Genomic DNA, 18,218 nt, shown 5'->3' with positions numbered 1-18,218 from the left:
CTTGGGCCGGGCAGAGTTTGGACTGTGTGCTGCCCCGGACCGTGCAGAAGCTGCTCGGCCAGGAAGTGACCGGTCAGACCAGGATGCTCGGTCCGAGGATTGTCGAGACCAGACAGACCGAGAGACCGGCGCTCGGAAAGGCGCGGTCAGCCGAGGTAGTTGACTGACCGGCGAGAAGGCCGACCAAAGGAGGAGCCCGGGCTAAGCTTTGCCGAGATGCCGCCTAGCCCGGTCCTTCATTTAGTTATCCGGTTAGGCGCTTAAGGTATGAAGCATGGTATGACCGAGGTAGGGCAGCTCGGCTGCCGAGCTCCAGCTATGCTGACAGGCAGTTGAGAGCAGGTGATGAACGGCATGGTTTATGCTGACAGATGGGATAGCAGAGCCACGTGTCAGGAGATGACAGGGAGTGGATATGGGGCTCAGAAGGTATATAAGCATGTCTGCGCCCCCCATACGCGATACACGAACACATCTGTAAGGATTTCTTACACTCAAACACTCTCTCCCTTCTCTCTATTCCCTCTAAGGTGTGTGCTAACTTGACCGTCGGAGGGTTTTTCCGGCCACACACCGCCGGGTAGCTCACCATTACTTGCTCGCAGGTGATCGGACATCGACGGAGCTCGGAAGAAAGGAATACGGGCACGCCGGAATATTTGCTCCCCGTACAATTGGCGCCGTCTGTGGGAAGTTTTCAGACAAAACCTTGTCTTCCAGGTTCATCTGATCGCCGTCCATGGCGAACAACGACGAGTTCCCGTTGTCCGCCATCGATGGAGCCACCCCGGAGTATACCCGAAGGAGAGAGGGACCTCCTGCCGTCCATCCAATGGCTGACTTGGGGACGCCCACTGGAGGACAGTCAGGAGACGCGCGGGATAAGCGCGGAAGGAGTCATGGGCGTTCACGGAGTCCAGACGGTCACCGACGGAGAGACTCACACGCCAGGCGACTGGAGAGCAAGTTAAAGGACCAAGACGCTGTTATCAGGCGGATGGCGGCGGAGATGGAGGATCTTAAGCGGCATGTCAAAGGGAAAGGTGTAGCTGGAGTGGGAGACCACAGTGAGCGCACTCCGTCCCGCCGGTCAGGCGATCAGAGTCAGCGACGTACTCAGTCCATTTCCATCACCAGGAGTTACCAGGTTGGTGATTCCGACGTGCATGCAGAAAAGTCTAGCGCGCAAGACAGTACCTACAAACCCTCACGTCCGGCGACGACATCGAGGTACTCTTATTCTGCTCAGTCAGAGGACCTACGGGCAGTGTTAAGGGAGCGGGCTCGCCGGCGCGAAGCTCAGAGAATCCCAGCTTTCCAGCGGCTCTCCTACGGGGTTCATGCCAGCGAGGAGGTCGGAATGCCTCCACCCCGCCAGGCAATGCCAATATTCGAAGATACAGACTTGGCAAGGTTGAATGCCACTCCTTTTTCCCTGGAAATAGAAACAACGCCGCTTCCAGCAGGCTTCCATCAGCTTAAGTTCACACTTTACGACGGAAAAACCGATCCGTACATGCATGTGAGCCACTTCCGACAGGTTATGGCCGGACATCGGCGTAATGACGGACTTATGTGCCTAATCTTCCCGTCCAGTTTAGGTGAGCTGGGCTTAAAGTGGTTTGAGAGGTTGCCGGAAGGGAGCATACAACGGTGGCATCAGTTGGCCGAAGCGTTTGTTACGCGCTTCAAAACTAACACAAAAACGCCAAAGGAAGTCGATCACTTGCTGAGTGTCAAGATGGAACCGTGCGACACACTGAAGGCATACAATTCAAGGTATTGGGAGACCTTCAACGAGATCCTGGATTGCCCGGTCAACCTTGCCATCACGCAATATAAGCGTGGTCTCCCGGTCGGACATAGACTGCGGGACTCGCTTACCATGCACCAACCGACCTCCATGGGCCAGCTCATGCAGCGCATCAATGAGCACATCCGAGTAGAGGATGATGCGTCAGCTTCCACCGTGAAGGCCACTCCGGTCGGAACAGACAAGAAGACAGCTGGCAAAGTGCACGCAGTTGGGCAAGAGTCCAGCCGCTCAAATGACCGAGCAGAGGAATCAGACCGAGGTTCAAATCGTAAAAACCGGGGTAGAGAACGTCGGAATGACCGGGATGACTACCCCCGTGATGACGTTGAGGACGCAAACAGGAGAATGAAGGCAAGGACTGGCATAACCACGGTCTTCAAGATTCCAATCTATCGCATACTTAGCGAAATCCAAGACGAGGAGTATGTCCGGTTTCCTGCTAAGTTGGGCGATGGACAAAAGGGGTACAATCCGCGGTATCGTTGTACGTTTCACCGGGAGAGGGGCCACCGGACTGAGGATTGTTTGCCTTTGCGACAACATTTGGAAGAATTGGTTGCGGCCGGGCATCTGGACCTTTACATTGATGGCGGCGTGAAACCAAATCAGGCTCCGGTCGATCCCAGGAGATAGGATGACCGAGATGCACCACCACAAGGAGTTATTAATGTCATCCACGGCATCGTGGAACCGGAGCGCGTTTGCGAACTCCGGGGCATGATCAAGAAGGCAGAGCATATGAGGGAGGTTTTGTCAGTACAGCCTGCCATCAAAAGGGGGAAGACAGAGGAGAAAGATGTGATTAATTTCACCTCAAAGGATTTAGAGCGTATTCAGACGCCGCACAACGATGCTCTTGTAGTAACATTACGCGTCAAAGAATTTGATGTTAGACGGATCTTGATCGATCAGGGAAGCTCGGTCGAGATCATGTATTATGATGCGTTCAAACAGCTCAAACTCCGTGAGACAGACTTGGCTCCGGCCACTTCGCCACTGGTTGGATTTAACTCGCAGCCGGAGTGGCCATTGGGAAAGATTATCCTGCCGGTCAAAGCGGGATCCGTGGTCAAGCAAGTGGAGTTTTGGGTGCTACAAGTGCCTTCAACGTACAACCTTATCCTTGGAAGAGGATGGCTTCACGCCATGCAAGCCGTAGCATCGACCTACCACCAGGTGATGAGATTCCCTTCGACTATGGGGGCAATCGAGGAGATTTGGGGTGATCAGGTCATGTCCAAGCAGTGCTTCGTGGTGGTCAACGGGAGCCGGGCAGCCAAAGGATTCGTTCAAATGATCGAGGGACCGGAGGACCGGAGTGTCTTGGATGATGTTGGCACCAAAGCAGAAGACAAGGCTGTTGAAGAATTGGTTGAGGTGCGGATTGATGCCGAGCAGCCGGACAGATTCTTCTTGCTCGGTTCAAGTCTTTCGGCCATGGAAAGAACCGAGATGATTGAGTTTTTGATGGCGAACATCGAAGTCTTTGCATGGTCGCCCTACGACATGCCTGGCCTTGACCCAAGCTTTATCTGCCATCACCTCAATGTCTTCCCTGGAGCAAAGCCAGTCATCCAGCGAACAAGGAGATCGGCGCTGCATCACGCCGAGGTAGTAGCAGAGGAGGTAAAGAACTTGCTTGAGGCACGAGCAATACAGGAAGTGCACTACCCTCGGTGGATTTCCAACACGGTAGTGGTGCCCAAGAAAAATAGAAAGTGGCGAGTTTGTGTCGATTACAAGACAGTCAACCGAGCTTGTCCGAAAGACAGCTTCCCTTTGCCGCGCATTGACCAGCTAGTGGATTTGACGGCTGGACACAATCGGCTCAGTTTCTTGGATGCGTACCGCGGCTATCACCAGATTGCCATGCATGGGCCTGAACAAGAGATCACCTCTTTCACGACTCCAAGGGGACTCTTCTGCTATCGAGTTATGCGCTTTGGTTTGAAAAACGCCGGGGCAACCTTTCAGAGGATGGTGACCAAAATGTTCGCTCCTTTGCTCGGCCGGACAATGGAGGCTTACATCGATGATATGGTGGTAAAGAGCCGACATGAGGCACACCATTTGTCCGACTTAGCCGAGATGTTCGCCATTCTAAAGAAGCACAAGCTGCGCTTGAACGCCTCGAAGTGTGCCTTTGGCGTGGGATCCGGGAAATTTTTGGGATTCTTAGTCACGAACCGAGGCATCGAAGCAGACCCTACTCAGGTCAGAGCCGTGCAAGAATTGAAACAACCCAGCTCGGCTAAAGACGTGCAGCATCTGGCCGGGATGGCCGCCGCGCTTAATCGATTTATAACCCGGTCATCAGATCGCTGCCGCCCTTTCTTTCAAGCATTGAAGTCAAAGTTCTCATGGGATGACGATTGTGACCGAGCTTTGGCCGAGCTCAAAGATTATTTGTCTTCTCCGCCGATCTTGGTTACACCAGAGCACGGTGAGGAACTCTACCTTTACCTTGCCGTCTCCCAGCACGCAGTAAGTGCGGTGTTAGTCCGGGCTGAAGGAATCAAGCACCTCCCAATTTTTTACGTAAGTAAGACCTTGCTGCCGGCTGAGACGAGGTACTTGCCACTGGAAAAGCTCGCGTTGGCACTGATGATGGCTTCGAGGAAATTGGCACATTATTTTCACGCCCATACCATCGTCGTACTGACCGAGTTTCCCCTCAAGGCCTTGTTTGAGCGCGCAGACTTTTCAGGCCGAATTTTAAAATGGGCGGTCGAATTGGGACAGTTCGATGTGAAGTTCCAGCCGCGCACCGCAATCAAAGCCCAAACCCTTGCCGATTTTGTTGCCGAGTTCTCACCTGGCACTCATCCGGTATGCCCGGTCGACATTGCCGAGGCAGATGATGAGACGCATACAATGCCAACCGAGGAACAACCAGCTGCAGAAGGTCGTGCCGCGGAGTTAGCACGCACTATCGAAGTTCCCTCAGTTTGCACGGTAATACCTCCCGGTGCTGCGATGACGGAGTTGTGTATCACCAACCCATCCACTCTGTCCGGTACCGCATCACCAAGGGGGGAAGGAATGGTTCCACACAGCTCAGAACTTGATGATTCGCCTACGGACTTGGGCATTCTGAACCAACTTGCTGAGTCCGGTGTCGAATCATCAAGGGGGGGAGGAATGGTTCCAGACAGCTCAGAACCTGCGGCCGACTTCACACCGCAACCTGGTGATTCGCCTACGGACTTGAGCATTACGGACCAACTTGCTGAGTCCGGTGTCGAATCACCAAGGGGCACTGAATTTGAACCGGTCAACACCAAACTTGGCACCGCACAGCCGAGCAGTTGTGATCCCATTGCCCTTCGCAACTCTCAGGACCCATCTGACTGCTGGAAGCTTTTTGTAGGGGACATGTGGAAGCTTTTTGTTGATGGAGCGTCCAACCGTCATGGTGCCGGCCTAGGTATTGTTCTTATATCCCCGGACGGCCTAACCATTGAGCATTCTATCACACTCGGCTTCCCGGCGTCTAATAACGAGGCTGAGTACGAGGCGCTTCTTGCTGGGCTCAAGAGCGCCATTCAAATGAAGGCTGCCGAGCTTCTGGTATATAGTGATTCCCAGCTTGTAGTTAACCAAGTTTCAGGGATTTATGAAGCGAAGGACGACAGGATGGCGAAGTACCAAGCTCTGGTCAGGGACCATATCAAGCAGTTTGAGGCAATCAGAGTCCAACGGATTGGCCGGGAAGAAAACAGCCGGGCTGATGAACTTGCCGGCCTCGCTTCCATAGTAGATGGTACGTCTCCAAACCCCCTGTTGATTGACTTTCTTCCGCGGCCAAGCATTGAAAACGCCGGGCAGACGGATGTACTCTGCGCCGAGCTAGGTCCTTCATGGATGGACCCCTTGATCTTGTTCCTCAGAGACCGGACTCTTCCAGCGGACAAGAAAGAAGCACATAAAATCCGGGTGAAGTCAGAGCGGTTTTGGCTCTCTCCATCAGGCGCGTTGTATAAGAAGTCCTTCACCGGTCCGTATCTCAAGTGCGTGCACCCAAACAGTGTGGAGGCCTTCTTGTTTGAAATTCATGAAGGCATTTGCGGCAGCCACATCGGGGGCAGGTCCTTGGCCTACCGAGCTATTTCGCAGGGGTACTGGTGGCCGTGCATGCAGGCCGACGCACAAAAATATGTCCGCAGGTGCGAGAAATGCCAGAAATTCGCCCATCAGATCCATCAGCCTGCCAGGGAACTTCTTCCCCTCACCAGTCCTTGGCCTTTCGCCATGTGGGGGCTAGATATAGTGGGACCATTGCCAACAGCACCGGGCAACCGGAAATTCTTCATCGCGGCCACAGATTACTTCACAAAGTGGGTTGAAGCTGAGCCCTTGGCAACCATCAAAGAGAAAGACGTGAAGCGATTTGTCTGGCAGAACGTTGTCACACGGTTTGGTGTCCCCAAGATTTTGATCTCTGACAACGGCACCCAGTTTGACGGTCGCCTATTCAGAGGATTTTGTGAAGATCTGAAGATAGAATTCTACAACTCCACCCCGGCCTACCCGCAGTCCAATGGTCAAGCCGAAGCATCAAACAAGACTATACTGGATGGGTTGAAGAAACGGTTGGAAAAGGCTAAGGGCAAGTGGGCTGAAGAATTACCGAGCGTCCTTTGGGCATACCGAACAACCCCGCGACGTTCGACCGGGGAAACTCCATTTGCTTTGACTTATGGCATGGAGGCGGTCATACCCTTGGAAGTTGAAATGCCCACCCTCAGAACTGAGAGTTTTGAGCCCGAACTAAATGCCGAGGCTATTGCCTTGGAGTTGGACCTAGCGGAAGAGCGCCGGGAGAAAGCCCTCATCCATGTGGCCGCCTACCAACAAGAGCTCTCCAAGAAGTATAACAAGACAGTGCACCCCAGACCGTTCAAAGTTGGGGATTGGGTTTTGAGGAAGATTATGGGCAACACCCTGGTGCCAGGAGAAGGCAAACTAGGGGCAAATTGGGAAGGACCCTACAAGATCACTGGTCTGGCTGGCAAGGGGGCTTACCACTTGGAGGATCTAGAGGGAAGAGCCATACCCCGGCCATGGAATGCGGCCAACTTGAAATTGTATTATTTTTAAGCTTTTTACTTTCCTCTTTTTGTAAAGCAATTTTTTGGCTTGCAAAGCAGAATGTAATTCTTTTTGTCAAATTATAGAAGTCATTTTGCATTAGCACTTGGATTATTGTTTTAATGTTACGAACCGAGATGGTGTACTCCGGTTGGAAGAGTTGGTGTTTTGTACAACTTAGGATTCCCAACCGAGATGATGTACTCCGGTTGGAAGAGTTGGTGTCTTGTCCAACTTAGGACTCCCAACCGAGATGGTGTACTCCGGTTGGAAGAGTTGGTGTTTTGTCCAACTTAGGATTCCCAACCGAGATGATGTACTCCGGTTGGAAGAGTTGGTGTCTTGTCCAACTTAGGACTCCCAACCGAGATGGTGTACTCCGGTTGGAAGAGTTGGTGTTTTGTCCAACTTTGGATTCCCAACCGAGATGGTGTATTCCGGTTGGAAGAGTTGGTGTTTTGTCCAACTTAGGATTCCCAACCGAGATGGTGTATTCCGGTTGGAAGAGTTGGTGTTTTGTCCAACTTAGGATTCCCAACCGAGATGGTGTACTCCGGTTGGAAGAGTTGGTGTCTTGTCCAACTTTGGATTCCCAACCGAGATGATCTACTCCGGTTGGAAGTGTTGATTTGTTCAACTTAGTTACAGCCGAAGTGGCTACTTCGGTTCATGAATTTGTCTTGTTCTGTTGAAGTGCTTAGACCGTGTTATGTATTTCGGTTCGATGAGTTATACTGAGATGTTTTGCTGAAGACAGAACTGATTACAACCGTGCATACACTTACAAAAATTTGAATTTTCATTGATAAGAAATTCATTACAAAACGGAGGGGACAGAGCCCGGTTACATCAAAAGAGTTGATAGCAAAAATACAAAAACAAGGTAAAAACAACCTAAACTAAGGGGGAAAGATTGGTGAACGCATCCTCGGCAGCATCAGCATCAAGGTTAATAGCTTGGCTTGCTTCTTGGGCGCCGGGCTCATCGTTGCCGGGCTGCTCGAGCACCTCGGCCTCTTCTTCCTCAGAATCTGTCTCCCCGTCCCCGTCCTCAAGTCCCTCCTCGGCCTCAGCCTGTAAAGCGCTGAAAACATCATTTGCATATGGCACAAGGTAGACCGGTAGAGAAGCTGGAGGAGGGTTGGCAAATACGTCGGTGTCAGAACTTTGGCCGAGCTGTTCACAAGCGGATTTCCAGCCAGCCTTGAAGTATATGTCTTGTGTTGCAAAGACTTGCTTCTGGTAATTCTTCTCGGCCTCGTTGAAACCCGCGTTGTTGGCAGCCCGGCAGGCCTTCATCTTCTCCTTCTTCAGAGTGTCAACCTCGGCCTGGAGCTCGCTATGTTTTTTCTCGGCTGCATTCAGTTGACCGAGCAGCCTGTTGTTATCATTGTTGGCCATCTCGAGAGAAGCTTTAGCCCGGCCGAGCTCGGCTTGAAGGCTTTCAACCTGGCTGGCAGTGTCATTGGCTTTCTGCCTAAGCCGGTGGATGCGCTCCAAGACCAAATGTTGTTTCTGAATGGCCTGCATAAAGAAGCAAAGTACATCAGAAAGGGGACCGAGCAAGAAGGACCGAGCAAACACTTGTGAAATATTAAAAAGAACGCCGACTTACCCTGGCCATGGACTTGACTGAGGATTTCACCAGCCGGGTGTCAGGGACGTGGTCGCTGCCGACCACGTCGCCCGGTAGGAGAAATGCTTTGGAGATATCGAAGGCGAGCAAATGTTCTTTGTCAGCCTTGATTGAAGCCGTCGGCGGAGGGATCTGCCCTTGGTTGTTAGCTCGGCGACGAGCTCGGCGGAGGGATCTGCCCTTGGTCTCTTTCCAGCCCGGCGCGCTTCTCTGGCAGATTGCCCGGCAGCTGGAGCCGGGGACGCAAGGGCGACCACAGCGCTGCTGGATTGGCCGGCGGCTGGCGACCGGGTTATAACGCTCGGTATCTCGGCTGAGGTCGCGGTTAGAAGGTTTTTGATCCGAGATCTTTTGGCCATCTCTTGCTCGTCGGTTAACCGGATTAATGGGACGTCTGGTAGGGTTGGATCTGGTGGTGGCGAAGGAGCTCTGAGGAAGTCAGTTACTCTACTCCGGCGCGGAGCAGAATATCTGTAAGTCGGTGTGTAGCCGAGCAATTCGTTACAGTCTCGGTGACGGTACCTAAGCACGGCCCGAATTGCCTCGACGTTGGGGAATTGGTAGTTGGCTTGCAAGGCTTGGATAGCTGCAAAAGAAACAGGGAAACCGGTTAGTTAAACTAAAGAATAAAGTTCACCGAGCAAGTTTGAGTGGCTTACATGAAGAACCGAAGTCCTTGCTTATGAACCAGCCCGGCACCTCGGCTGTTTCGTAATTGCCGGACACCCAGAAGAAATCATCGTCGTGCATATCTTTATCTGGGGTGCCGGTTACGATTTTTTCCTTGCCCGGTCTTATTTTCAAGTAGTAAGCTAGGCCGTCACCGGTGTGGCCCATTGTGTATTGCCTCAATATCTCGGCTAGGCCTAAGTTGGTGCCTAGCCGTTGGTTCAATTCGTGCACGCCGTTGATTATTCTATAAGTGTTGGTGGACACCTGTGTGGGTGCCAGCCCGGTGCGGCGGAGGAACTCGGTTATAAGAGGGTTGAGCGGGAAACGAAGACCCCCTTCCACGATGGATAGCACGGTGAAGGGGCACTCCTCCCTACCCCAAGGTGTGGTCTCCTCTTCTGCGAGCTGCAGGTGGACATCGGCCGGGATGCCGTAGTCCTCCTTGAACGTAGCCAGCGCAGCCGGAGTATCCACTAGGAAGCGGAACTTCCCCATTTTTGGCCGGCTTAGTATATCCCGGCTGAGGGGTTTGGCTCTGGGTATTGGATGTTGCCCGGTCCTGAGAGCCTCAGGAATGACAGTGGTCCCCTTGGACTCTGCAGGAAAAGGATGGCAAGTGTTAAGTGTTAGCGCGGTCGCGCGAAAGGTGCTGAATTTTAGCTCGGTCATTAAGGGCGCCAAACCACCTCGGTTGTCTACTCTATCTAAGGAGCCCGGTCGCCCAAGCGGACCAGATGTTAGCCCGGTTAAACGGCCAAGTCCTTTTGTTAACTCGGTTTTCGCTGGGGTTGAAACAAACATGTTGTTTGCCCGGTTTGGTTGGTTTTTTGGATCAAAAGAAGGCCCAGAGCCCGGTTCACCCCAGTTCATCAGTGTTCTTTAGAAATATGAAGAACACCAAGAACAGAGAAAGGTTTTAATACAGATTCTACGACCTATGCCCTAATATCTATGTTTTTGTACCCTAATGTGTGTAATATGAAGGAACATAACAACAAAATGAGGATGGATTGACTTACCAGTGAAGAGTAGGACCTAATCCTTCGAGCACGAAGAATGGCAGCGAGTTTGGATGAGGATGCAAGAGCTCTGGGATCAAATGTCGAAATGGCAGTAGGAGGATTTGGAGTTCGAGCAGGGCATGTATGTATAAGCAAAGAAAACCGCCCAAATTCAAATTCTGGCAAAAACGGCGGGTTGGCTGCCCGATGACCAATGGCAGACCGCCACGTGTCCCCATTTATGGCTTTGACAGGACTGAAGCGACGGGTTGAAAAGACGAAGAGCCAACCGAGCTACTTTCAACGAGAATAGGTCAGCCGAGGAATATAACCGGTCAAATCTGCGGACAATTACGTCAACTAGCTCGGTCGAGGCTTGGCATCTTGACGACCGGAGAAACGTTATCTCGGTCGAGGTGAGTAATCCCAGTCACGCTTCCGCGGACGGAATTAAGGGGCAATTGAGAGGGTGATTTATGCTCCGGTGTTGGGCCGAGGTATAGACCGAGCAAGTTGAGGGCCCAGCAGAGCATTGGGCCGAGATGATCGACTGTTCACCCGGAGATGGGCTACCAGAACTTGGGCCGGGCAGAGTTTGGACTGTGTGCTGCCCCGGACCGTGCAGAAGCTGCTCGGTCAGGAAGTGACCGGTCAGACCAGGATGCTCGGTCCGAGGATTGTCGAGACCAGACAGACCGAGAGACCGGCGCTCGGAAAGGCGCGGTCAGCCGAGGTAGTTGACTGACCGGCGAGAAGGCCGACCAAAGGAGGAGCCCGGGCTAAGCTTTGCCGAGATGCCGCCTAGCCCGGTCCTTCATTTGGTTATCCGGTTAGGCGCTTAAGGTATGAAGCATGGTATGACCGAGGTAGGGCAGCTCGGCTGCCGAGCTCCAGCTATGCTGACAGGCAGTTGAGAGCAGGTGATGAACGGCATGGTTTATGCTGACAGATGGGATAGCAGAGCCACGTGTCAGGAGATGACAGGGAGTGGATATGGGGCTCAGAAGGTATATAAGCATGTCTGCGCCCCCCATACGCGATACACGAACACATCTGTAAGGATTTCTTACACTCAAACACTCTCTCCCTTCTCTCTATTCCCTCTAAGGTGTGTGCTAACTTGACCGTCGGAGGGTTTATCCGGCCACACACCGCCGGGTAGCTCACCATTACTTGCTCGCAGGTGATCGGACATCGACGGAGCTCGGAAGAAAGGAATACGGGCACGCCGGAATATTTGCTCCCCGTACAGTATTCATGGGATGAATTGTTTCTAACCTGAGAAAGCTTGACAGGGACTATAATGCTGAGAGTGAAAGACAACAGACAGTTGAGGAATTCTATAGAGTGAATCACATTAACCAAACATATGATTTTGTAGGTTTCAACATTGTTTTAGTAATTTGTTATCCAAGCAAACACTGACCCTATTTCATAGTATTTTGTAAACAAATCAATGGAAAATTCAAACACACTCACCATTTTCATTTATGTGTGAAAATATTTTTCAAAATTCAAAAAATAATTTAGAAAGGTTTCTTGAGATTGATATTTTCAAAAAAAAAAATTCCAAAATACAAATTTCTTGCATCAATTTCCTTTCTCTTCTTCTTCTTCTTCTTTTTTTTTTTTTTTTTTTTTTTTTCCTGTTTTCAATAACAGAAAATGAAAACAAATATAGGTGAAGGGGATGAGGGAAGAGTATGGGAAGTTGGATAAAGTGGGCATGAGCATTTGGGAATGCTGTGAACTTCTCAATGATGTTGTGGACGATAGCGATCCAGATTTGGATGAGCCTCAAATCGAGCACTTGTTGCAGACAGCTGAGGCAATTAGAAAGGACTATCCTGAGGAAGATTGGTTGCACCTAACTGGACTGATTCATGGTACACATTGTACTTAATAGTTGTTCTTTGTATCCTCCAGAAAAATGTTTTTGTAAGAAAATGTTTTTGGTCGAAATAAACGAATAGAAACTCGACTAATCTACTCATGAAATGGCCAAGACCCTTCTAGTGGATTAAAACCTAATTTGATGTTAATATGGTTTCAGATCTTGGAAAAGTTCTTCTTCATCCTAGCTTTGGGGGCCTTCCTCAATGGGCTGTTGTTGGTGAGTGTTTTATTATGAGTTATGACAACTTAAATAATATGTGATCATGCGTTTGGTATCATTTTCATTTTTATGTTATGCAAAAAAAAAAAAAGAAAAAAAAAGTCACTTTAAACTTATTTACAAACTATTTTGGAAAAATCAAGATAACCTTTCATTGTTTTTGACATTACAGGTGACACCTTCCCTCTGGGGTGTGCTTTCAACAAATCGATTGTTCATCACAAGGTGTGCTTCCTCAATTTTAAACCTTATCTTGTAGAATAAATTATACATGATTTTAATTAACAATTTTATTATAAGAAAAATGAATAAATACTTTTTATGCAGTATTTCGAGCACAATCCAGATTCAAAAAATCCTGTTTACAACACTGAGAATGGAATTTATGTGGAAGGTTGTGGCCTAGACAACGTAATGATATCATGGGGGCATGATGATTACATGTATTTGGTATGTGTTTCAAGTAATTAGTTTAATTTAGATATTTAATACTATAAAAACTTCTTGTTAATCTAACTTCATTTTCAAATTTTTAGGTGGCTAAGGAAAATGGATCAACTCTGCCTCCAACTGCATTGTTCATCATCCGATACCACTCTTTTTATCGTAAGCATTTATGCTAAATTTTTTTAATTCCAAAAATTATTTTTTAATTAATATGTTTAACATGAAGATCTAAATAATTCATCTTACAGCATTACATAAGTCAGGAGCATACACGCATTTGATGAATGAGGATGATGTTGAGAATTTGAAGTGGCTAAAAATTTTCAAGTAATCCCTCTTTCTTTCTAGCATTTTATTTTAATTGCATATTTTATGCAGATATGACTAACAAAGTTTAATATTGTTTACAAACTTTTTAAATTTATGTAGCAAATATGACCTTTACAGTAAGAGCAAAGTTCGCATCGATGTCGAGAAGGTCAAGCCATATTATCTTTCTCTCATTGAGAAGGTGAGTATTGCTCTAATTGAGAACTCACGTGCACAAAATCAGTCACAGAATTATGACTATTTTGTAACCAATTTCTATGCGCATCTCTTTTTCAAAATTGGTCTTGCAACACTCTCAAGGAGCACCTTACGAGTGTTATGTCACTGGTTTCTATGAATGTCTATTTTTTTGAAACTTTTTTCATCTTGATGTTCCGTATTCTTAAGTAGAGATTTTTGTTGCAGTATTTCCCGGCGAAGCTGAGATGGTGAATGTTCCAAATTGAAGACACATTATTTGAGATATTAACGGATTTGTTATTGCACTTGATTTGTGCACAAATAACACACAACAGAAATACGAGAGTGTGATGTAATTCCTCTAATTTTATCCAGAAATTTCTATCAATAAATGATGTACAATGCATTTGGTGGAATTAAATTTCATTCCTTTAGCATTTTTTCAAATTCTACTTGACTAGCTTTGATTTTATTTTTATTTTTTTTAATCGGTAAAATAAATCTTTATTGATGAAAACTTACAAAGTATAATAAAGTATATCAATAAGAGGATCTCGGAGCTAGCTCAAGCTCCAAGCTCCAGTTGGTGAGAAACCAACAAACAAAATACAGCCAAAACAAACCAGTAGCAAAATAAGTGTAAACTACTAAATTACAGCCACAACTAAACAAACCAAACCACTAGCAATCCAACCATTAGCAATCAGCAAGAGTAGCAAAAACAAATCAACCAAGACGAGCAGCAGCAATCAGCGGCAGATCAACCAAGAGAAGCAGAAACAGAAACAGAAATAGATTACCAGAAGCAGAAATAGAGTACCAAGACTAACAGATTAGAGTTGTTCAGCTTTTCCAAATAGAGCAGCAGTCTAACAGATTACCAAAGCAAAGCATGACCAGAACCTATCAACCTAACACCTGGTTGACACCAATTGATTCAACATCTGATTTGATTCCACTTGAACATATAATCATCAACTAAGAAAGGAAAATCCTTTGTAGATGCTTTAAGCCAGAGAACAGTTCTGGTTTTGATGAGTTCATATAGACCTGAGGAATTGGGTTGTGACATAAAGAAGACACACTCATTCCTATGTTTCCAAAGAGACCACAGAACAACTAAGGGTATCGCATTCCAGATTTTCTTTTCAAGTCTCTTAAATTTTCCACCCATCCACCAATTGAAAAGACCTTCAACTAATCCTTGAATGCACCAATTAAAACCCCAATCATGTATCACTGATGACTAGAGGGCAGTGCAACAAGAAAATGAATAGCAGTTTCAACTTCAGTGGTACAGAATGGGCAGATGGAGGATGCACTGCTGCTTAAAATGTCTATTCTGTGCAAAAACTCTGCAGACTTTATTCTGTTTTTCCAAGCTAGCCAACCAAAAAAGAGAACTTTGGGGGGAAGAGCATTGTACCAAACAAACTTACTAATTTTGAGTTGAGGAAAAGCAGAGAGCTACTGAAAGAATAAAGAGCAGAGACAGAGAAAGAACCATTAGCGCAAACTTGACAAGCCACACTGTCAGGACACAGAAGAGGAGAAGAGGATAAGGCATTAACAAGTCTGTTTTCTTCAAGTAATTCCCAAGCATAAAGCTCTCTTCTATACTGAAAATTCCAATTATCTGAGCTGGATTTCCTGTGGTAGAAATGATGAAGGGATCCTTCCTTGACAATAGAAAGGTTGTAGAAAAGAGGGAATTCTGATTTAAAGCAAAGTCCTTCACACCACTTGTCATGACAAAATGAGATTCTAGACCCATTCCCCACTTTAAGTAGACAATTATCCAAATAGAAGCTGAAGATATTCCTACTATAGGCCCCAATGGAGATAATGTCAGTCCACAATCTAGAATGTTTATAATGGGATCTTAGTGGAGGATGCCAACAATTTTCCTTGATTTTATACTTGCGACAAATAGCCCTTCTTCAGAGTGCATTGACTTGATTCCCAAATTTCCACCGCTATTTGAGTAGTAAACAAGTATTCACATCTCTAATCCTTCTTATACCCAGATACCCTTGATTGACACTCTTTGTTACCTCCACCCATTTCACTAAATGAACTTTTCTCTTTAGATCATTGCCACCCCCACAAAAACACAGCTTCAATCTTCTCTATTTCTCTAGCAACTCCTTCGGACATCTTGAATAGAGAGAGGTAGTACACAGGGTGATTGGATAGATCAGATTTTATCAAGGTTAGACTTGACTAGCTTTGATGATGAGCAATATAATATTCTTCCTCCAAAATTTATTGCTTTTGATGCCAAGAAAATTCAAGAGACCTAAGAGAGAAAGAGAGTTCGTGTAGTGGATGAATGTTTACCGAGCGTGATCAATGGTGAAATTAGAAAAAATTATCCCAAGTAGCAACCATTAATGATAACCTTTTTTTTTTCTTCATAATCAACAATAATAAAATGATGCAAACTATTCAAGCTAATAATATACCCAAAAACAATTTCTCGTGTATATTTTTAAAATTGATTCCAACGAGTTTTCATCTTTTGAATGCTTTGCTTGATATTAATATTAATATTAATGCAATAGAAAAATGTCCCCTTCTAAGCATAATCAACATATAACATTTTAAGTAATGTCATAATCATTGTAGTTCACATATTCACATATATCCAAATCACAATTCAATAATCCTGATTTATGGGATTAATAGAGGGGATTTAGTTGATAAAATAAAAGAGGGTGCGTAAAAGTTTAAGGGGCATATATAAATTTTTAGGAGTGACAAATTGAAGAACTATTTATCCTTCTTGGGCCTATTATAGATCTGCCACTGGGATGATACCCAGGTTCAAGTTTCTCTTATGTTTAATGCAACATTCCCTTCCCCTAATTACCAAGCTCGACTAATTACCCACTTAGGTTTCATTTGGAAAGTGGGTTAGCTTTTTAGATTTTTTAGCTATTTTAGCCTCGGCTAAAAAGCTTAGTTTGGGAAGGACTTTCGGCTTTTTAGCTTTTTTTGTGAGAGAAGAATGTAATGATTATGAGTTAGATGTGATGTTTGTTTGTTGTGGTTAAAATAGCTTATTTTATCTTTTGTGACTAAAATAGTCAAAAAAAACCCATACACCATCTTCCCAAACGGAGCTTTATTGTGTTGCTTTTAGGGGGCAGAGTTGAGGAAGGTTAACAATGAATGAATGGTTTGCATGCCCAAAGACGGGGAAAGATAAACTAAAATGATAAAAGGGCTAACTTAGATAAGAAGTTTATGTACTTAGGACACAAACCTGTGAATTATCTGCTATTGTAATCGTAAAATGAAAATTAATAATGACTTTTACATTATAGCTTGGGCTAACATGGAGTGAAACAAATAAAGTGCAGATGACTCTAGTGCTCAATCCCAAGAATACTAGATTATAAAGGTAGAGAGTTGCAACGACCCCATGGGATGTTCAAGGCACCTCATCTTATCATTTCGTTGTTTCTTCTTCCCACTAGGCCAAACTATTTGGCTTTTCTTTCTCCATGCCGACTCATGCTTCACTAACCTATTGTGTGCTAAAAAGAAGAAAGTAGGACAAAACTATAGCTATCGGGGAAAGCAGTGAACTTCTCAATGATGTCGTGGATGATAGCAATCCATACTGCGATAATCCTCAAATCGAGCATTTGTTACAAATAGCTGAGGCAATCAGAAAGGACTATCCTAACGAAAATTGGTTGCACTTGTTGGCGTACACAGTACTTAATTATCGTTCTTTCCATCTTCTAGAGGAAAAAAAAAAAAATCATATTTAGTAAAACAATATGTTCTGTTGAAACAAATGGAGTGTTAGAAATTTGACTCTCTATTCATGAAATGACCAAGATTAGAACCTACCACTTCTTTAGTTCAATTTTATCGATTTTTTGATTTAATGTAAATAAGGGATTTAGGTGAAGCTTTTCAAAGGTTTTACAAAAAATTGTAGAATCTTACATTGAAAATATATGAAGAGAGAGGGTGGAGCTGTTCTATAAATACCTCCCTCCCTAGCCTTTATTGCAAAACATGTGCCGTTGATCACTTATCTTCTAATACTGTAAAAAAAAAATCAAAATATACAAATATTTAAATTTAATATTCATTTGTTATTAGTGTAAATTTTTTAAAGTCAAAACAGATCGTACCTTCTAAAAATTGGAAACCAAAATTACAATCAGCCTCTGGTGCTCAATTTAGTTCTGCTAATTTTCTTATAGCAATGAAAAGAACCAATTATAATATTTATTCAAAAACCAGTTAAATTCTTCAATAATTTTAAACATATTTCTATATAGGCTCATCGATTTTCTAACTACAAGCATATGTATAAGTGTTTCTTCTTAAAATTACAATATTTATAATGCATAGTGTATTTAGAAGCTCTCAAATTTCATACTAATCTGCTCTGATTGGCCTAGCTTACTTCATCCATATAATAATCCACTATTTTTATTAATTAAACAACAATTTCATGCCTAATCATTTGACAAGCCTATTCTATTAGATTGAAAGCTCTCAAAAGTCGTAAAAATTCAACAGCAGTACCACATAATCAAAACAAAACAAGAATGGCCCCGCATACCTTATTGGAATTATTTATATATATTTTTAATTTGAGAATATATGTTAAGGTATTGTGCAACTTTTATTCATGGTTTATGGTGCAAAAATAGTTAAAATAGGATTAAAAAAATAATTATTTAAAAAACGACTCTATTCACCAAAATGAGAATCCCATGGTTTCAATTTAACTAGACTTGACTTCTTTCTTCTTCTTCTTCTTTTTTTCAATTAGAAAGAGGCCCGAAGCAATAAATAATCATAATGATTTTTAGTTTAAGGACGGTTGTGTAATAGTTCATTTGTGCGTGAGTGCGTGCAACAAGCACTCAAATATTCATCAAACACGCAATTCCTGAA

The 18,218-nt window shown here is 45.4% G+C and overlaps 1 protein-coding gene across 1 annotated transcript; it reads left to right on the top strand.

Moving 5' to 3' along the window:
- The first annotated feature begins 11,468 nt into the window (after positions 1-11,468).
- Positions 11,469-13,736, top strand: LOC114304697 (inositol oxygenase 4). Its single transcript, XM_082902898.1, has 9 exons — positions 11,469-11,593; positions 11,898-12,102; positions 12,270-12,329; positions 12,505-12,557; positions 12,660-12,782; positions 12,869-12,938; positions 13,028-13,106; positions 13,209-13,290; positions 13,515-13,736. The coding sequence occupies exons 2-9, from the start codon at positions 11,907-11,909 to the stop codon at positions 13,539-13,541; spliced, it is 690 nt and encodes a 229-aa protein (XP_082759024.1). The 5' UTR covers positions 11,469-11,593; positions 11,898-11,906; the 3' UTR covers positions 13,542-13,736.
- Positions 13,737-18,218: the final 4,482 nt, after the last annotated feature.

Source organism: Camellia sinensis, chromosome 13, assembly GCF_055761805.1.
Source record: "Camellia sinensis isolate YWXY chromosome 13, ASM5576180v1, whole genome shotgun sequence".
Classification (NCBI taxonomy): domain Eukaryota; kingdom Viridiplantae; phylum Streptophyta; class Magnoliopsida; order Ericales; family Theaceae; genus Camellia; species Camellia sinensis.
The sequence above is the reverse complement of the archived record's forward strand: the minus strand, read 5'-3'. Positions and strand labels throughout refer to the sequence as shown.

Excerpts from the sequence above, each read along its gene's own strand:
- LOC114304697 (XM_082902898.1), top strand. The coding sequence starts at position 11,907 with ATGAGGGAAGAGTATGGGAAGTTGGATAAAGTGGGCATGAGCATTTGG. Across the intron at positions 12,558-12,659 it reads AATCGATTGTTCATCACAAG|TATTTCGAGCACAATCCAGA; the intron begins GTGTGCTTCCTC and ends CTTTTTATGCAG. Across the intron at positions 13,291-13,514 it reads ATCTTTCTCTCATTGAGAAG|TATTTCCCGGCGAAGCTGAG; the intron begins GTGAGTATTGCT and ends TTTTTGTTGCAG.